Raw genomic sequence first — 21,324 nt, 5'->3', positions numbered from 1 at the left:
ATAGATCTTCTGAAGTTTTAATAGCATTCCATGCATGCACGGAGTTAACCATTCAGTAATTAATGGTGCTAAGTGCTATCAGGTAATTTCTTGTGCATGAAAATTGTTTCTGCTGTCTAGCCTCAGTCCTAGGCCGATTTTTCAACAAAATGTATTGTAGACATAAATACCGATAACACTATTACCATAGGTACTATGTTGTTGTGTGCGCTAGCTGTGACCAATTAACCAACATTTCAGCCTCCAATAATTATACCGTATAGCGGGTATATTTCAAGGGTATAAATTTTTTTCGGAATAACGCCTTTTTGCAGTATGCATGCTAGCTGGGCGTAGTTCGGCACCCATTCCCAACGGGTCACTTATGTAGAATTTGTACTGCTGTGTAATATGCAATACTGCTCTGTAAGGGTCATGAATACAATTATTAACCACAGAATGCTGCTCTCTCTGTTTGCTTACGATAAACCACATGTCCGGTTATGAATATCGTTATGTTAGAAAATACTGCAATCTGATTGGGCTGCACTCCTCGCAGTACAAATCCTATATAAGCATGTCCCCCGGCCACCCGTTGGAAACGGGTGCCGGCTACGCCCAGCTACATGCATGCATGCAGTGGCGTAGCCAGAGGGGGGCAGAGGGTGCTCCAGCACCCCCCTCTGGCCTCAGACTCTGGTCCACAAGTTCCTTTTACTAGCTAGCTGATATGAGAGAACTAGAGCTCTAGGTTGCACGATCAACTCAAAACCCCACCTCCAACTAGCTAGCTCCACCTCCAAGTATTCATTCCAGTCAGTGCATCCAGTGCACATGCGCAAAGCCACGTGGGCTGAGCAGACCAAGGCCCCCCACAGAGTTGCAGACTGTTCAGCAGCTATCACTGCACCATCCATCATCGTGTCGAGTATTTTTCAGTTGAGCCCAGTTCATAGAGCAGCACTGCAACTGCAAGTTCTTGCCACCCTGTTCTGCTAATTCACAAGCAGAACCAACCTGGTTAGTAGCTTGATTTAATTAATAACAAAATTTAAATTAATTGTCACAACTCAAAACAATGCATTTTATAGGACATCTTCAGATGAAGATGTGGCTTAACCACCAGTACCCTTAAAGCAGCAGTACCCTCATTTCTTTAGCCAGATTGCGTTAGAATCAATCTCAGAGCATGTAACAACAAACATTTTCTGGGGGAGTGCCCCCAGACCCCCCCGTTGGAGCATATTTTGCACCACCAGTGCACTCCGCACACCGGCAATTCGAACAAACCATTCATCCCAAGCACCCCCCTCTCTCAAATCCTGGCTACGCCCCTGTGCATGCATGCGATATTAAGTTCGTGGTTATAAATGTTCGCGGTATACATGCCTAATCCGCGAAAACTACGAACACTAAATATACCATACTGTTTAATCTTAATTGCCTTAACCACCCTGAGTATATATAAAGGTGCCTATTATGCCAGCTTCTCACCCCAAAAATATGCCTATTATAATTATGCTCAAAATTATGCCAGCACTGTGTAGTGGGGACATAGTCGGGTTTTGTTGGGGTTTTGATTCAGCAAGTAACCATGCAAGTAACTCCGAGGTGTAATTCTATTATAATAGTTCTATCATCTATCTTTTATGGGCCGTCTTGACGAGCCTCATGCAGGGGCTTGCCCTAATTATGTTTTGTAGATATGCATGTAGCACATGGCCTTGTGGCACTTGATGATGTCATATTAATTAACAAATAATGGAGAGTAAAACTGGTGCAAGGGTCAATAAAATATGGAAAAATAATGAGGTATAGGCTGAAAAGCATGAGCATTCAGGACAGGAAACTAAGTTCTTTGTTGGAGTGGCCTAATGTAAAAAAATTTTGCAACGACTAATACCTATAGGGTGCCCTATAGCTATAATCATAGGCATGCATGGGCCTTGGCCTTGGTTGCATGCTCAAGCTCAACTAAGCCATGAATACTCTCGCTAAACTATACTTATGCGACTACCTCAATGACAAATGTAATTTAACTGCACCACCTTCAGTCGAAGTTAATGGATAATCCGACTATTGTGCGATAAAAAGACACTAGCTGCATGCAAGCTTCCTAATTTGTAGGTGTGGGACCACCACAATGTTATGGTAGATCAATTAGAGGGCTGCATTGGTGAGAGTCTAAGAGAACAACCAGCTTATGGGGCAAGTCGTTATTTGCTCGTTTGTGACCGGTTCTTTTTTAGACATCCTGTATAGCCAATCAGCAATTTTAGAATAAGATCTACATTTTTGTGGTTATAGACTGTGATGAGATTTTGAGTTGCTAACATAGGTACATTTTCACATACTTACAGGACACATTTTATAGCATGAGTGATCATTCTATGGTGATCCAATCTGGTGCATGTGAAAGCACTAGATATGCAGTATTGATAGGACTAAGGTGATCAATGTAATTATATGATATCCATAGTATTTCTCACAGGCATGTATTGACTGCTTCTGAAACAAGTATGTATACTCATGCAATTGAGAGGGGTGTACATATACAACTCAAGCCCAAGGGGCGTATCCCCAAGGACAAGAGTTGTATTAGCAGTACAGGGCATTACGTTATAACCTACTTATTGCGCTGATTGTGTAAAAATTCAAGGATAGACCAATCTAATTGCAGGATTCTACCCTATATATACTGCATTGGGATTCGCCATCCACACAATACATGCATAGTGATGGGTGGTGCTTTAGACTGCATCCTGGGTAATATCAATATCATCCATACTGATTTACCACATCCTGGGTGATATTGATATTCCAGGCCAGGCACAACAGCAGTACAATCCTTTGATGTCTAATCACCTACGAGCTATGTATCATAATAATAACTATTGATTCAATTTTATAACAAACACTACAGAGCCTAGAAACAGATATAGGTATACCGTAATATTATAGCTTATAGTTTCAGATATTAATTTGGGTATTAAATTTTGACAATTTCTTGTATTCCTGTATTTCCTGTAATTTTAGTACTTCAGTAACAGCTGTACTTGAAAATTGATCGTGATCATAAGGTGTATCGAGTGTCCGGCCCACATGGAAAGAATGACTACATTAACAAGTTTGTATGTGTTAAAAATTAGTGCTGACCCTCATTAAAAACTTTGCGGCATGTTTTGGAGCGATAATTTCAAGCATATGCAGTCAAATAATGATATTCCATGCAAGGGTTTGTATGGATTACATATATAGGGTGCAGAACATAATTATAATTATTGAGCGCTATAATCAGTACCATACTGCACTCCACAATAGAATTTTGTATAGTAGTAAACTTAATTGGCACGCACATGCATGTACATTTTTGCTAAAAACAGTATGAAAGTTGCAGCAGTACGTTGTTCCGTAAATAATAGACTAGTTCTGTATTGTATATAGAGTCAGTAACTCGTCATGGTTGTTATATAGTTATCTCACTAATTTCCACGTATCTCTCTCTCTTCTCATCAACATATTTTGAAGTATTTTCACTTGGATGCTCTCTCTTAGGAGTTCCATAAATAGGCCTTGCCTCACCTTGAAATCGATATCTTAAGTGTTGATACCATTCCCTCAGGGCACTCCGTACATCTCTGTTGCGCATAATAGCAATTGGATCTAGGACAACAAGAAAATTGAACAGTGATCGAAAGATTGTGATGAAAATGACAAAAACTTCAGGTGGTCGGATGCCTTGTGCACTGAAAGCAGATGTACCAATAACAAAGAAGAAGGTTGAAGGGAATGACACACCAATGAGTGTTAGGAACAGAAGAGCAAATGTTATGTTTGCTGTTTCATCTCTTTTTCGTTTTTTTTCAGAACAGCTGCTGCTTCCACTAAACTGGTCACTGGTTGATGAGCTCGAAATAACAGATTGCTTTCTATCATCAGGAGTTTTGCTGGACGTCGAACCACTTTTTTGTAACGAATTATGCACCATTACTTTGCCGAGTACAATTGTCGGATATTTTTTCTTTAATTGTTTTGCTTTACAGTATAGCACTATATACATCACCAAAGGTATCAGACCGCCTATCACATTGGACAACACGACACTTGCATTTTTGTATGCGTCACAGATTTCTGGATACTTACAGCCTTTTGAGACAGTACACCCCCATGCAATTCTTCCATACTCGTGACAATCCAGGCCGAAGGGCATTGGGATAAGCCCATATAGTATGGCAAGAAACCATGCTGCGACACTCAAAGGAACCACCACAAGATTCCTGTGGTTTAGCTTGTAGTACCAAAATGGTGCAAATACAGTCAAAAAGCGATCAGTAACAAATACAAACATAAGAAAGTTCCTCATATTGCGAAGTGTGAACAAAAAGAAGCCAATACTGGGACACCCAATTGCTCCAAAAACCCATCCGTCTGCTATAATGTTCGCAGTGGTAGTTGGGAACTGAATGAGAGTAATTAGCAAGTCAACCACAACCACTTGAAGTGCCAGATAAAACGACGTTTGCTGGAGCTTCTTCACTTTGGCAACAAGCACTATGACAAGGGTGTTTAAAAACAGACCAAGAGGGAATCCAATGATGAAAATGGTGATTTGAACATAGCGAAAAACTTCATATACAGTTCTGCTGAACAGCAATGGTCCACTCATCAATCTCAACTCTTCACAAGTGCCGGTTACGTTTCCCACAGTATCATTCATATCTGCAGGCCAATATATGCAAGTAAAAAACTTTGCGACTCTGAGCTATTATATACATTATCGGTTAGGCTACTTTTCAGATTGAGATATAATAATTATGCATGTGAACATGCATTATTTTGCTTTTGTAGTCAGAATATAACTTGTAGATATATCTTACTTACCTCAAACAGTAAACTCGTAGGCTCTGATCAGGTAGGAACGGTTCTTTAATCTCCTAGATGATGATCCTAGATCCTTGTCTGCTTTACAGGCTTCGAAGATCGGTTTTTTATATTACGCCACTGACACCATACACGCCCTCCTACGGCTATGCGTTTGTGCGCATGCGCCACATTTGTAAAGCTTTTGTATGCAGCACATACATGACTGACAACTGTCTCTGATCACATGTAACACTTTTATCTATGCTCTGATGTACCGACTACTCAAGGCTAGCTATGTACATGATATTGTACCAGCTAGGAGCACACCCTGATGTATCCATGAACACCTATACAGGTGAATCGTAGATGTCACGTCTAAGTCTTAGACGTGACAGGCACCTATTATATAGACTAAGAGTACACTGTAATCATATCTATAGTCCATATAATTATGTCTGTTATTCAACTTCAACAGATTACTTATCACAATAAAGCCTACCCTATATATACTGCATTGTGAACATTTCTAGGATTGACCGGGTGGAAGCATCAAAAAGAATCGAAAAAAGCGACAGGGGAGAGCCATACCGGCCGGTACGTCAATCTGTAACAAAAGTTCCTGCTACGGCAAATACCGAGCCAAGGCAAGGGCAATGAGTGAAGCAAAAAAGAGTTCGTAGCTGATATAAATTATGTCCAACAAGCCCTGTCTCGCAAGCCATACATAAACCTCCCGGATGAAACGCTTGGCTTGCGAGAACTGTGTCCTGGTTGTTCACCTAGCCTTATTCCAGAGACAACTTGACACCATCTCTTCACGAATCAGTGTGGATGTGCCTGTATATGTATAATCATGATGTAGAGGACATTAGGTTGCCCTACAATAATTATGATGGTGCTTTCCCAGTCAATCCTCACTGCAAAAATGTTTTGTGGTCTTGTTTATTGTATGCATGCATACAATGCGCATAAACTTGTGCATTAAACATAAACTTGGGCAACCGTAAACTTAGTACATGTACATGCATTACATTAATCATTTCATGTTGCAATTTGTTGCTTTTGTTTTATGAAATGCACAATTAGCTTACATGCTTAGAGCATGTGCCAAACACTAGTTGCGGCAAAATAAATTCATGTTAACTAGCTATTCAGTTTAATGGTTTCAGTAGAATGACGTGAGAATATCGTTCGAAGACATTGCTGCTGGTATATGCACACAAAATTGAACACTATAATTGGAACACTAAATTATGATGGTGTACAGCAGTCTGGCTGTATAGCTAACTATCCGTGTGTACATGTACATGTATTGATTATGTATAGCTAATAGCATAATTAAATAGGCTTTTTTTAGTGGGGCTTACAACCTCAATTGTTGCAGTAAAACACAACGTTTTTGAAGCCTTAAACTTGGCCAAATGCATAATTTTATACTTGCATTATTATAATTATTTCTAGCATTATACGGTAATTGTACCTCAGAAATTAATCAGCTACAATTATTGCAACTGTGTCAAAACAGAAACGTTTTAAACAGTGTTTGTCCTGCTGTAATACTTTCTGTGTGTTTCGTACATTGTGTCTGAACTTATGAAGTGTATACCATAGGGCTAGATCAAAATGAATATAATTAAGAGGCTTTTTCTCAGATTTAACTGATACATGTATAATTCAATTATAGCTTTACATGACTGTATACATTATAATTATTTGCTCACTGTAAAACACATTATTTGCTCACTGTAAAACACCACAATTTGGTATGACATTATTATTTCCAGGGTAAATCCCAGGGCTCCCACCCCTCTGTATGAAACCCTGATATATACGTCCTGCGTTAATACACCCCGAGACATAATAAGAAAGGAGGAACATTATATAATAATTATGACAGCCAAGTCCAAATCAAACTTTATGTCTAAGCTGTGTGTTTGTCTGCCTGTCTGCATGCTTGTTTTTGATTCTGAGCCTGCTCGTGTACCTGCATTGAATGCCAAAGTGCATGGTGTTTACAGCATCGATATAGCCTCACCACAACTATAGTTATTATAGTTTTAATCTATTTGTTGCCTGGCTAGGAATTCCTTCCCTGCCTATTAAGTTTACACTTGAACTATCAACATCCCTTCACACAATCCAGCGGAAACATCTGTATGTTTGTTCCTATAATTTTATGTTAACTGTCTATGTACTGTATAGGTCAGCCAAATGAATGCTTCAATGGAAAATTAACTATAGAGTGGTTTGTTTTATTGCGCCCGCGGTTATTCCTGAATCCTAGGAGCTAGCAGCTAGTGCATGCATGCTGTACATAGTCCTTTTCAAGTAGGTTCAAAGTTGAATGTTGAAATGAGCACTATACTCACACCACTAAATCACAAAACTGAGTCTAAAACTCTACGCACATGCATGCATGCAGCTTTGAATGATAATTATGTTAATCTACTTGAAAAGCACTCATGCAGTCTACATGATTTAACCGTATCCACCTTTTTGAAGTATTGTGCGGTACACTGCATGCGGGAGATCATGTAGTGCATACACAGCAAAAACACATAATTATGTTATATGAGATGCATCATCGTATTATAGTGTTAAAATGACAGAAATATAATTAATATGTGATTGTAATTTCTTCAAAAGATGCGTTTCATGTTTCTGTAACGAATGTGTTTTTACTGTGTATTATCAAGTTTCCTTAAATAAATTCGTATATGTGCGTGTAATTATGTGCATGTGCATGCAGTTCCACAAGTTTTAGTGGATCAATTAGAAGGCTACATTGTGCCTCGTTAGGAGAGAATAACCAGCCATCTTACAGGGCAGAGTCGTCATAGCAACCTCGAGCTGCCAGGTACAATCACCTTTGCTCATTATTATGAGGTCAACTTGTAATATACACTAGATACCCTATAGCAGGAAATTTTCATGAGGAGCAAATTTGAGGGCAAAGCAGCTAACGGGAAAATTAAAATCAAGATAAATTCCCACGTACTGGTATTTCACATGCAAAGCTATTGGTGTGTATGGTTTCTTGACATTGAACCGCGAATATTAAAACCCACAAAAATGTCTGAATAGAGAAAATTTGAACCTGCGAAAATTTCCCGCTATACATGCAGTATCCCTTATAACCACATTTACATCACCACTAATTGATCTCATTGGTCAACAGCTGTAGGATATAATCATACAGCATCAGGCATGCACGTTTTTTCAAGTTGTTTTTTAGATTTTTCATTTGTTCATGAGAAAAGAGCCATGCTTGACGGTATATACTAAGATGCAAAGCAACGGCAGAAACACGGAAGGTGCTCTCCAACAAGATGGCTAAGCTTCCATGGGTCGGCGTGGTTTCGATACAAGAAGAGCTTGCAACTCCAGTAAGGGATGTCGAATGGTCAACGCTTGGACCAAGGAAGCTCTTGAGCATTTGTAGGAGTCGACGTGTTAATTGTTCAACTATAGGTCTTTGACGGCTGCAAAATCCGGCATAGTCTTGTTCTTTTTGCAGTCTGCATCGTGGATTGAATTGTTGCTATAGTGGGAAGTCCTTTTATAGTGCTGCGGTCACGTGGATATGCCACACCTACTCGGAGGATATGCACCGTAGTTACATACCCCTCGGCTACGCCTCGGAGTAACTACAGTAGCGGAGGATATATGGGTGCATATCCTCCTCTTATATAAATAGGTGTGGTATATCCTATACTTAGATCGGAAGTACGTAGTTAATGTCATACATATCGTATATGCATGATAACATATATATTTGAGTCAAATTGCCAACATTATAGGTATGCTTGGTTTTGTGAGTAGCCAGTTTATCAGCAACTAAACATTATTACTATAGGCATGCAGGACACAATAGTTGTGTAGTGTAGAGTCATCGTTTTCGAACCAAACAAACTATAGTTGGGTGTATGCACATTTCATAACTGATTTTGTGTAATCAATCGTTTGATCTTTGTACACACCTCCTGTTGCTTACGGCATGTAAGTGTCAAGAATCATAAACATGTCATAATTATAACCTCCCTATACCAAGTGGACCATAGGTATAGCGAGGTTGTGACATGTTTACTATCCCAGATTCATTTCAAACATTTGAAATGAATCAGGTATTAGATAGCTATACAGATTGAGTGTCTATGCAAACATGTGCTGCATGTATATCACATGCAATCTGTGCATGTGCATAGACTTCATGCACATGTGGCTGTACTAGATCTAGTCACATATGGCCATACTATAGCTAGTGACAATTCAACTAGCTATACATTATCACTATCGCTAATGGACATAGCAGCTCTAAAAAGAACATGCATGAGTCAGAACTGCATACACATTTCACATAATGAGAGCTATACGTACGTAGGTAGATGCATGCATGACATTGTCTGACTATAATAATCTGCTCTTTGTGAGCATGCTGCTATATTACATGCATGCATGTAATCGAGGCTAGCATGCATGGTTCATGCACTAAACCACAAATTGCTCTTCCAATTGTATTATTATAGCCATCATAGTTGCCATAAATTAATTTTACAAACAGTAGATATGTACAAGATATGCTACATTGCGAAAAAAAATTAATATGTGACATCAATTAGACCACTTGCATACACATGTAGTTATTGCTGTTGCGGTCTCTTCAGAATCTTGCCTATCATGATCTGTTTGCACAAAGTTCAGTTAGCCTCCCACTTTAACCTCAAGCACTAGCTATCTTGCAGCACAATTAATTAATACTTATTTAGTAATAGTTACAACGTTCTTACAGCCATTTAGCGTAATTCTATTGTGATCCAATCTGGTGCTTGAAAGCGCTAACAGTTATTGATTAGGGTGATCAATTATTTGTCACAGGAATTTTTATTAGCTGACATGCAATGAACAAATATGTTACTACAGCAGTTTTAAGCACCTTTGCACACACACACACAAATAGGTAAACCACAATGTAAACCCACAATGTAAACATGGACTACATGCAGGACTATACTTGAGCGGTTTCTTTACTAATTGCAGTATCAAATCAAAATTGGCCAATGTACTAACACAACAACTATAGATCTATAGCTATACAAGGTTGCAGTTATAAGGCCTACTCCACAGATCGACGTGAGATGGAGAATGGTGTACCAGAGGTGTGTACTTGGTCTATTTCATATCACACAGAAAAAATAGCTAGCAATTTGAAATGTGAACATAACTATTGACAGCAGTGATAGCATGAGAGCAGTGGCGTAGGCCGGAAGAGAGTTATAAAAAGTTTGGAAGGGGAGCTGATACGCATGTGCACACATATTAAAGTGCGCCTGCAAGGGGGATTTGGGGTATATAGTCCCCTGAAAAATTATTTAATTTATTAATTTTGTATGCTCTGGGATTGATTGGTATAAATGTGCATACAATTAAAAGTTTGATTCTTTGATTTGGGCAAAAAGCAAGCATGCAGTGTTAGGGGCGTGGTCTCCCATGCACCAAAAGTGAGTAACCACAATTTACTACAATAGTACATTGTGGTTTCATGCTTGCACGTGTTCATATATGTTGCAAAGGTGCTTAAAACTGCTGTATCATAATTACTATTGGCATTGGCTACAAATACTATACTTAGAGGTGTATAGGCATAATTATACGTATTGTCCATGCACTGTCCACTATAACTACATCAGAAAGAGTAAACCTCCGAGGCCAAGGATGGTTTACCATAATACTATTATGCACATCCTGGGGATTAATTTGGGTTAGTCAGTTTCTTGTATTCTTGTGTTTCCTGCATGTAATTTTAGTACTTCAGTAACAGTTGTTTAATGTGATAATGAGGTGTATCGAGTGTCCGGCCCACATGCGAAGAATCACTATAAGCAAGTATGAGTGGAAAATTAGTGCTGACTCTCATGGGGCATGTTTTGGAGCAGTCAAAAATTCTCTAGATGATGGGTTTGACGGACGAATGTATTGATATAAAAGGTACTGAACATATTGAGTGCTAAAATTTCAAACTTCGGTCCATGGAGTTGACAACCAGTATACCACAATAGCCAATTATTTGTTTATAATAGTACATAATAAAACATGATTGTAATACCCTACATCAAAAATAATGAAAAATGGAAGCAGTTGTTCCAAGCAAAGTAGCTACTAGGTATCTATTAAATGATTGACGTAGTTCTGTATTGTATAGTCAATTCCTCATGCATTACTATTATTCTTTTCAAATCGCCTATTATTCCTCCAAGCACAACATATAAATATAGACCCCATGTCGTTGCACAAGTATAACATCAAACTATAAATAATTGCCTCATGACTATCTATATACACTATGATATAGGAGATAATTAACCATGCACCATGCAACAGTACTTCCAAATGTATATACTATTATGACTCGATCGTACTGACCTGTATTTCTGTAAAACCTGCCTATTATTCTCAAAAGTGTGCCAGCATAATTCTCACCAAAAAATGTACCTATTATGCTCAAAATTATGCTAGCATGATCTACCAACCCCTACTCCCCGGCCACCATTTGAAATATCTTCACTTGGAAAATCACCATGCTCTCCTAGGAATCTAACAGTGACGAAATACATTATTTTTGTGCCATAGACTTCATGTAAAGAGTACTCCTTGCTGACTTATGATCCATAGTATGCGTTTTCAGGCTGCGGCCCCTGAAAATATTGTTGTGTATAAAGATCTTTACCAAAAACGAACATAATGAGATTGCTATTATTCCCAATTAACACAGGTCTATTATTATTATGATAAATTATTCCGAGCATAATTATCAGGGCCTAGAATATAGCTGTTACTTCAACAACAAAAAGCATGCCCACACAATAATATTTGCATTATGGAAATTGCTATGATTGGCCATGCAGGGAAAGCAACATCAAAGTATCAAAACAAACAACAGGGGAGCTAGAGCTACACCGGCCTGTATACGTCAATCTGTAACAACGATTCTTGCTACGGAGAATATTGAGCGAGGGCAAGGACAGTAAATAAGGCAACACTTGTATATAATTATAGGCATCTAGCCATGTTCTTGATTCGTGTGGTAACCGCCCTTGCATGGAGTCTGGGCATGTCCACATGCATGTGTTACTGGGTGTCTTCTGCACATCATGTTATGTAAAATAACACCCTTTGTGTGCTAGCCTAGGTGCATGTGCAATTATAATAATAATAATAATAATAGTGTCTTCACAGATATATTATTGCACTGTTACTCATGCATGCATGCAAGCAGCTAATGAGAAGGCACAGGCAAAAGACTCAGAGAGTTGGAACTAGGCCCTGATAAATTATGCTGGGAATAATTTTAGCATAACAGGTGTCTAAAGAAATTAGGAATATTAGGCATCAATGTCCATTTTTGGTAAAGATCATTACATTAAGTTTTGCATAACGATGTTTTCATGGCAAAAAATGGCTGAAGGTGATTAATGAATCAACCGTCTTTTTAGGAAAACCTAATTATGGATCAGTTCAATTCAGCCAGATAACACGATATATTTATTATGTCTTGAGTCAGTTGTGTGTTGTGTTTATTTCTACGTCTTAATTTTGTATGTCACATTTTTGGGGAATAATCAGGGAATAATCGGATTTTTATGAGAATAATAGGTACATTTTTCAAGAATAAATAATTGGTGAGAAAAAAAGCATAATTTATCAGGGCCTAGTCGGAACAGAAACTCAACTACGTGATCATTAAAATACGGTACTCAAAAGAAATTTTAAAATCAACCTATTCATCTACATTATCCAGTTTCGATTCCTCTTGCTCTAACTTGGAATACTTCGTTTCATTATCATCAAGATCGGTTCTTGGTCCCAGTTTTGAGTAAAGCACGATAATCTCGATGACAAAGGGAATGTGTACAAGGACCATTATCAGTGTGAAGATAAACGTCCGCTTCTGCACTTTCTCGTACAAAGCATCCACTGTAGGTAGGAATAGAACAGACATCAAAACTTCAATTTTGCAATGTTAAAGTAGTAAAATTGAAGGCTGCATGAGTGCATTCCCTTTAGGCTTACTTATTAGTGGTGAGACAGTTCGCATAATGGAGTTGGTAGCTGACATACATCCAATGACAAAGCCCTGCATGTGTATAATCATTTATGAGTACACTGCATGTGTATAGAACATAGGAAAATCATTTGTGAGTACACATGCAGTAATCAAATCATTTATTGCATTAAATCAAGGAACTGATCGTGCACTGTGTATATACATGACAACATGGACAGTATATATAGCTAGATGATGAATTACTACGTCACAAAACACATGCAATGCATAAAGTGTTATCTAAACTACTGGACATGCCAGGACAAAATTAATAGCGATTCCAAAGTGTATAATGTAATAATAAGGTGCGTACTTGTATGTGCTTGGGACTTTGGTTCGTTAGTAATGCCACTATCGGTGGTAGTTGGAGTGCACTGGAGTAGATGAGCAATCCCATGCCTATAGAGAACTGAGTGAAAGTGAGTGTCTGGCTCACGCTCCTACAGATTGGCTGACAGTCTTCACACTCCTTCTTGGTGATTGTGGACGAGGGTGTCCAGTGACACTGGTGACCAGTCACATTCGCCTCAATGCAGCTGTTTCGAGCTATAAAGTACAACGTTTTTGGTAGTACAGTGATGCTTTCGGTATCAGCAAATTCTGGAGTTGAAATTTCATGAGAGTTTTGTGGAATTTGATCGTGCGATAAATGTACACAAACTATCGTATGACTTTCGTTAGAAGTGCACTTATACGAATCTTCAGAATTCAACTTCGCAGAAAACAATGGATAGTGTATACAAGGAGTTGAAAGATCACATAAGCAATCTTGTACCTGATGACAAAGAAATTTACTCGTCATTCCAAAGTTAGTATGAAACAATGGGCCATCACCAAATTTAACATCAAGATTAGACGAGAATTGTATGTCTTTCAGTTTTGGCAAAGACGTACTCATTGATTGTGATGTCATAAATGTGGTATTCCTGAGATTTTCGTTAGGTGACGAAAACTTGTAGTGATCAATAATACCAGGATGATGGAATGGACTGTACTCTGTGCATTGATCGTAGGGTATAGCTTGAAAATCAGTCAACAAAAGATAACCAGTTACGGTGGTCAGAATTCCTACTAGTGTAATTCCCTGGTTGGAGAGCCGTGCACACTGGAAAATCAGCCTATATTTAGAGAGCATAAAATAATAATAATCTGTCCCAATTACAATTTAAGAGGAGTATCCAACTCCCACGCCCATTCCATTCTACATCTAGGACTGAATACCTTAGTAACACTTGAGTTGTGTAAACTGTTAGCCATGAATAAATTAAATGTGGGCTGGAGGTACAAACCACACGTGTGTATCAGAGGAGGTACGATAGGCGCGGTGCAGCTCAAAGTAATTAGCCTTTGATTGAGCAATAATTATCCGCCCACGTCATATGTTTTTGCTGAGAGTAATCAACAGGCGCGGTGCAGCTCAAGTAATTAGCCTTTGATTGAGCAATAATTATCCGCCCACGTCATATGTTTTTGCTGAGAGTAATCAACAGGCGCGGTGCAGCTCAAGTATAATTAGCCTTTGATTGAGCAATAATTGTCCGCCCACGTCATATGTTTTTGCTGAGAGTAATCAAGGCTAATTGCTTGAGCTGCACCGCGCCTGTCGGACCTCCTCTGCGTGTGTATGCTGATATACCATTTTTAACTAATTAACCACTACACCTACGCACCCACTTAAGATGCGGTCTGATAGTGACGTGGTATGACATACTCGTACCGTAACGCGGTTTACACTACAACTGCTACACTCCTCTTAATGTACTCCTGTTACCATGCATATATAGCGCGAAATTTTCGAGGCACTTATATTTCGTGGAATGGCCTCTAAAAGCCTTTTCGTTGCACAATGTTCGTGTAATGACTGCTTACGGAAGCCACGCCTTTAATCTTTTTAATCTTTGCACACTAAAAAACAATTTTGTGGACAATTAATTTTCGTGTAGGATTGCTAACCCACGAAATCAGTGAAAATTAAGCCCCTCAAAAATTTCGTGCTATACGGTAATTAAATTAGGATTAAAGTTGTATTAAAATCCCACATACATGCATGCAGCAAACAGTATTCTCAAAATGTTGTCATAAATACACTGTGCTCACAATGATATTGCTCCACCAAACTGTGGTAGTCCAAGTAAAAGGAAAATGTACGAGGCATATCTCTCATTTATTCCAAAGGAGTCACTTGCTATGGGATTAACAAGTGTTTGAATAACAGCAAATCTAATTCGTTCAGTGAATGAGAGCACGAGCAGACTAAGGATAATGTGATAAAGGTTAAGGAAAGTTTACACCTGTATATATATAGAAGGTATACGTAAGGTGCATGCCATGCACACAAACAAGCTATACTAACAAGATGCTCTGGAGAGCACTCACCACGTGCGTATTGGCGTGATTACGTACAGAGTAAGCCTCATGGCACAGTGAGACATTAAGCACTTCTATCTGTATAATTATGAGATTCTGCATTATTGTTGGCATATTGGCATGACAGGCCACTTATTACCGCGGCCTAACATAATTATGTCTAAAAGGAATATCGCATATACGAATGATCGTGACTTTAGAAGGCACGACGATCAGATTGACAGGTTTTGTCGTCTTTCGAGGATCGCTAAATTTATATAGGTAGTTCAACCACTGTTTTATGTAATAGTTGTGACACATGGCTATGCACGAGTGCCACATGGGATTATATTGGCTCAGTAGTGACGTGGATACTGGCACAGTTCACTATCTGAACTGTGCCATATGGCAGATATTGGCACACTGATCTCAGAGATCAAAATGCAACAACAACAGATAAAGCAGTTCATAAAAATGTCTAGTTTGCTCAAACTTACAAAGCTTATTTTGTTGTCCTATACCACACACACACACACATACAGCCACCAACCTACAGACACACCAATCACTCTACATGGTCCCCTGCATGCTGCGCATGCGGACACGCACGGGTTATAAGCTAGCCTATTATAACCTTTCATTGTGATACCATTAGCTCAGCCTAAGCTATATACATTTACCATGAGATGCACATTCTATAGTTATTAACACAGACTGAGTAGAGGATATAAATAGTGGTAGCAGACCAACTCCGCCACAAGCTTTGGTCGTTGACCCTTGTTTTTCTTTGGGACAACGCATACATTGATCCACTCTGACTCTCTTCCATTTGATTTCACCACGAAACATTACCACAAGAAGAAGCAAGGCTCCTACTCCGTAGGCAACGTTAAACCATCCAATGGCTTTGAACTGGCTTATGTACTCAAACTGAGCAAATATTACGGCAGCACCTGCATGTAAAAATTATGTCTCAGAATAAATGTTGACAATAATATACGGTGCATGTGTATAAATATGCAGCCACTGTATATGAAAATTATAAGCAATCACCTGGTCCAATGATGAATCCAGAGCTGTACCCAAAAGCAAAAGTCACAAATCGCATATTCCTAGCTTTTTCGACAGATCTTTCATCAGTTTTTATTCCTAACTTCTTCTGTGTCTCAACATATTCTTCACTACTACTTGAGAAATAGGCAAAACATAGCGTTACTATGGCTCCTAGGACATATCCGGCCAACAGTCTTGATATCATGATCAGCCACCCTTTATCAGTAACACAATAAATGATGTAGCCCAATATATGAGTCACCAAAGCGATCGCCCACAAGTACCAGTAGGGAACGTATCCCACAAGAACACCCGACAGAAACCCTCCAACCATTCCTCCAAACTCGAATCCTGCAATCAGGAGGGAGTAAAACGTTTCTGTCTCCCCAAGTCCTGGCTCAAGCTGAAAAATGAGAACAAATCATGGTTGAAAAAACAGTGTAACAGGTGTATGCATGCAGGTGATTGAAGCTAGCTGCTTAAGTGGCATGTACTAATTTTACACAAATATTTTAATTGTTTGACACTTGGCAGCCAGCTTAATGGAATTAAGGTTAAGTGCACGGTGGTCTTATAGCCTCATTCCCAGGCCAATTTTTCGCTTTTATGTCGGATGGGCGAACAACTAGGCCTGGGATAGAGTGTATCTGGGCGTGTCCATACATGCAAGTACTGTATATATGTCTATATTTACACTGAAAATACAGCTAGAAAAGCGACCAGTAAAAAAGATAATAATAATTATGTCCAGGTAGATTGAGCTAAATGGATTCCAAGTTCATTGTCTGCATGCAGTAATGGTAGCACAATGCAGTATATACAGGGAACTGGAGTTGACAGCTTGGACTTAATGTTCATTGAGGGAGGCTTTCTTGTTTGACAACTTAATAGCTACCACCTATATACAGCTATAAGTAGCTAGCATATACTATAATATTATTACGTGATTAGGGAAGCTTTTACGGAGAAAAAATATCCAAACGTATAATTATATGTTACAAACTATAGTCATCATTGGAATTCGCCAAAAAAAGAGCAAATTTCAACCACGCCCAGATACAATTCTCTAGGCCTATAGTGAGGACGAGGCTATAGGGTATTAAATAGGTACACATGCATTTAAATGCACTACAAAATTCAGGGTATCAAAATAACTACATGTATATATGTGGTTGCATGTTGTTATTGTATTTGTGTGCGTAAATGAGTTAAAGTTAATTACTGTCTGGAAACTATAGTTATAAAGCATGGGCGTTGGAATGTTATAGTATAGAGAGCGGCGCATGGCTTTTACGCATTGATCTATTTGATTTACGTCTTATAGAAGTGCATGAGTGACACAATAATAATATTTAAATGCACTACAAAATTCAGGGTATCAAAATAACTACATGTATATATGTGGTTGCATGTTGTTATTGTATTTGTGTGCGTAATGAGTTAAAGTTAATTACTGTCTGGAAACTATAGTTATAAAGCATGGGCGTTGGAATGTTATAGTATAGAGAGCGGCGCATGGCTTTTACGCATTGATCTATTTGATTTACGTCTTATAGAAGTGCATGAGTGACACAATAATAATAGGATAGCTGCAATAGATTTGTCATCTACATTCCTGGAATCTCTCTAGGAATCAACAGTTGCAATTCCATGGCAACAATATCGCACCCACATAAGTTTACAGTTTACATTGTAAATTGATACCACCCTGCATGGCTACACACACACTTTTCACAGGGACACTCATGCATACCAGTATGTCAGTGACTGCTCTTAATACAGAGTTTCATTCTATGCTACATTGCACGATGTCGAGTCATACATCCCAGAATCTACTCGTGCCATAGAAATATCAAATATTCACGTACATGCAGACAACTCAGATTCTAGTTTATACCTTTTTATATGTCTCATTTTTCATCTGTTCCACGTTTGGATTAGTGACAAACTGATGAAAAGAAGAAGAAATGCCAATTTGACTAATGGAGTACAGTGGGACCATCAGGACAGTGAACAGCCAGTTAAACCTGAGTCTCCACAGCTCCTTCTTTAGTGGGTCCATATCCATCTGGTTATGCAGCTTGAGAAGAATTATAGAAATTAAATCTCGTTCGAGAGCTTGTTAGAAACTAGCTAGCTGTAACATAGACTTTATCTATGGCTGCACTGTGCAAAGTGCATGCCAGAGGTGGTACATGGTGGTGGTGCCAGATCATGGATAGCCTCGATTCCAGCCCGAGTTGTTTCTAGCTAGGCCGACAACTAGGCCTGGTGTTGATTGTATCTGGGCGTGTATCTGGGCGTGGTTAGGAACCAAAAAACAAGAAGCAGAGAGATTTGCAAGAACAACACACCTATCTACATGGGCCGGCAGTGTTGGTCCTACCTACTAGTTTGTAGTCCATCACAAAGGGCAGTGAGTGAAAGCAAGAGACTTGCCATATCATGTTGAAAACCATGGCAAAGACGTTTCTTCCTTCTGACAAGAGCTGGGCCTGTTCTGCAATGAGAGTGGGGCCTTCTTGTGAAGCAGACAATGTATACGTTAATCTGAACAACTTAAACTTGCAGTAGCTAGCTAGCTAGATAATCTATGGCTAGATTTCAGTTACTTCAGAGCATACACGGAGCTAAATTACGGTATTAAATTTATACGGTGAAATATGACAGGAAACAAAGTGTGAAGAATCTCTGCTTTGGTTTCCGGTTCCTGCCACGCCCAGATACAATCAATACCAGGCCGTATTAATTTTTTCAACTTCGTTCTATTAAAAAAAATCGGCCTGGGACCGAGGCTAGATCATGGAGTGCGGCGAATTCATGAGGTTGATCATGCGCAGTGAGGAAGACGCTGTTGCGCGTGACAATGTCATAGCCTAGCATCTAAGTAGATCTTTCTCTAGATTGTATTCGACAAGTTTTTGATGATGATTCGAGGTGGTGTTGGTGATCGGCGAGATCAAACCAAATTGAAGATTCTGCTCTCCAAAGTGTTTTTTCCTTGCTGTCCTGGATTTTCCAGTGGTGATCCAGCGTCAGAAAGAAACACCAGAACAGTCCCTGACTCTCTGGGGTGAGCTTCTTAGTATAGATAATAATTATTATGATAGCTATTGTAGTCGAAATCCAGCTATAATTATAGAGGGAATAATAATAATTATTACAATAAAAGAATGTACCGAAGACTCATAAACACGGCAAACAATTATCCCTGCTTGTCTTATTGTGTTTTTAGTGCATCATTACACTTTCATCTTTCTGTATAGCTATGATGACGGAGATGACATTCAGAGTATTATCAGTCTTGGAGAAGACTCCGCAAGATGGGCAACACCACGCCCAAGCATGCCTAGTGAGTTGAAGCGAACTGTTATGTCTGTTAATTAAGCCTCCTATATAATTATATAGCTGTATTATAGCAAGTGCTCGTTAAGTGTCTCGCAAAACTTAGGTGCCATTTCTGATGTCATGATCTCCCTTCCATATATTATATGAATGCCTTATAATATATATTCATGCACATGCAGGTGTGCCAAATCACTTGGCCTCCATGTCCTCAAACAGGACAATGCTACCACCTCTAGTTCCACTTTCAGGAGCTATCGTGAATATGATGGCTGCCAGGAAGGCAGAAACAGACGATAATGATTCTGGCTTTAAGAGAAACAGGTGCAAGTCAAAATCAATGAACAAAAAGGTGGAACGTCAAGAGGAGAAGCTGCTTGCCGTCCTGGTTAAGCAAAACAAGAACATGAGAGAAAAGAGGCAGCAATTAAAGAAAAAGCTGGCCTGTAAAAAATTGCAGGTAAAGGAAGATCTGAATAAGGTTAAGTGCGCCAAGAAGAGGGTGCAGCTGGAAGAGGCACTTCAGGTAAAGTGGAGTGAGATCGATCACGTGAGCCAAGAGGAAAAGGCTATGGCCAGAATTGAGAGGAACAACGCAATTATCCGAACCCTAGAAAGAGAAGTTGAGATCCTAAAGGAAAAACAAACCTGCAAAAGGATGGAGCGAAATCTTGTATGTACAAAAGAGTGCGAAGGAGTTCTTTCAGAAACAATAAAGCAGTGCAAGTCAACAATAATCATGCACAAACATTCTGCTCTGGACAAGAAGATCAACAACATTCTCACTGAGGTAAACTTCCTTAGGGATGGGGTAAGCCCAGAGGTAACCAGCTCGACCAACACGAAAGACATCACACTGCAAAGTGTTGCTCAACAAAAGTCTGGTCCTATCACCAGTGGAGCCCTCATTTCATCGTTTTTGGGGCACAGTTCCAGATGTCAAGCACAAACTGAAAAGGATCTCATCAGTCAGGAAGCCACTACTTCGAAAGAAGTCCCACCACAGATAATTAAACTAGAGTCTGGGTTTCCTACATCCAATACTGTAACAGCCTGCCTTGCATTGTCCTTAGGAGACAGTTCCACACCGCAAGTACAAACTGAACAGGAAATCATGAATTTGGAAGAACTTGTGCCAGAGAGTTGTGTGATCTCTGAACACACCTGTGGTGAAGAGGAAACTTGCCAAGATTTGATCGACAGTAAGTCCACCTACTCCTTTACCTTTGAAGAAGACGTTGATAGCCAAGACGAGGACGCAACCGATGACCAGATGGCAAAAATTAACGTTCATTCACAACCCCCACTGTACTCTTGCACAAGGCTGGTTTCCTTACACAAGTTGCTTCCAAGACTTTTGGAGATTATCGAAGAAGAGACGCAGAAGGACTTAGAGGACTATGACATTCACATGCAACTTCAAGTTCTACCCAAGCTGTATTGAGGGGGATATTAGAGACATTTCTGACACATCCATGCACATTGTCATGTCATAAACACTATACATATACGTACCTGGACACCTCAGAAAATGTATGCATAGTAATTATGATTATAGCTGTATAGTGTATTTTTAGCATGTTTCTTGGTGTTAATTATAAGAGCAATGTTAATTGTTGACGAAGTATACATGTAAA

At 39.2% G+C, this 21,324-nt stretch overlaps 4 protein-coding genes across 4 annotated transcripts in view; 2 read left to right on the top strand and 2 right to left on the bottom strand.

The window, feature by feature from the left end:
• Positions 1–21,324, top strand: part of LOC135334531 (serine/threonine-protein kinase Nek8-like) — an 81,998-nt gene that overhangs the window by 34,591 nt on the left and 26,083 nt on the right. The window lies entirely within an intron of this gene.
• Positions 3,335–4,987, bottom strand: LOC135335309 (octopamine receptor beta-1R-like). The gene is made up of 2 exons (XM_064530763.1): positions 4,861–4,987; positions 3,335–4,698 (listed from the first exon to the last, which is right to left on the bottom strand). Exon 2 carries the CDS (start codon positions 4,694–4,696, stop codon positions 3,446–3,448), a length of 1,251 nt encoding a protein of 416 aa, XP_064386833.1. The 5' UTR covers positions 4,697–4,698; positions 4,861–4,987; the 3' UTR covers positions 3,335–3,445.
• LOC135334532 (uncharacterized) lies at positions 12,359–18,983 on the bottom strand. The gene is made up of 7 exons (XM_064529757.1): positions 18,240–18,983; positions 16,343–16,745; positions 16,019–16,242; positions 15,041–15,207; positions 13,257–14,061; positions 12,910–12,973; positions 12,359–12,813 (listed from the first exon to the last, which is right to left on the bottom strand). Exons 1-7 carry the CDS (start codon positions 18,408–18,410, stop codon positions 12,617–12,619), a joined length of 2,031 nt encoding a protein of 676 aa, XP_064385827.1. The 5' UTR covers positions 18,411–18,983; the 3' UTR covers positions 12,359–12,616.
• On the top strand, positions 19,217–21,257 carry LOC135334533 (uncharacterized). The gene is made up of 3 exons (XM_064529758.1): positions 19,217–19,415; positions 19,609–19,694; positions 19,870–21,257. The coding sequence occupies exons 1-3, from the start codon at positions 19,267–19,269 to the stop codon at positions 21,129–21,131; spliced, it is 1,497 nt and encodes a 498-aa protein (XP_064385828.1). The 5' UTR covers positions 19,217–19,266; the 3' UTR covers positions 21,132–21,257.

The sequence above is a fragment of the Halichondria panicea genome, chromosome 4, assembly GCF_963675165.1.
Source record: "Halichondria panicea chromosome 4, odHalPani1.1, whole genome shotgun sequence".
NCBI lineage: Eukaryota > Metazoa > Porifera > Demospongiae > Suberitida > Halichondriidae > Halichondria > Halichondria panicea.
Note: the sequence above shows the minus strand (reverse complement) of the source record. Positions and strands in the feature narration are given on the sequence as shown.

Excerpts from the sequence above, each read along its gene's own strand:
- LOC135334533 (XM_064529758.1), top strand. The coding sequence starts at position 19,267 with ATGATGATTCGAGGTGGTGTTGGTGATCGGCGAGATCAAACCAAATTG. Across the intron at positions 19,416-19,608 it reads ACAGTCCCTGACTCTCTGGG|CTATGATGACGGAGATGACA; the intron begins GTGAGCTTCTTA and ends CTTTCTGTATAG. Across the intron at positions 19,695-19,869 it reads ACCACGCCCAAGCATGCCTA|GTGTGCCAAATCACTTGGCC; the intron begins GTGAGTTGAAGC and ends ATGCACATGCAG.
- LOC135334532 (XM_064529757.1), bottom strand. The coding sequence starts at position 18,410 with ATGGATATGGACCCACTAAAGAAGGAGCTGTGGAGACTCAGGTTTAAC. Across the intron at positions 16,243-16,342 it reads TGGATTCATCATTGGACCAG|GTGCTGCCGTAATATTTGCT; the intron begins GTGATTGCTTAT and ends TTTTACATGCAG. Across the intron at positions 14,062-15,040 it reads TTTGGTGGAGCAATATCATT|GCTGATTTTCCAGTGTGCAC; the intron begins GTGAGCACAGTG and ends CTCTAAATATAG.
- LOC135335309 (XM_064530763.1), bottom strand. The coding sequence starts at position 4,696 with ATGAATGATACTGTGGGAAACGTAACCGGCACTTGTGAAGAGTTGAGA.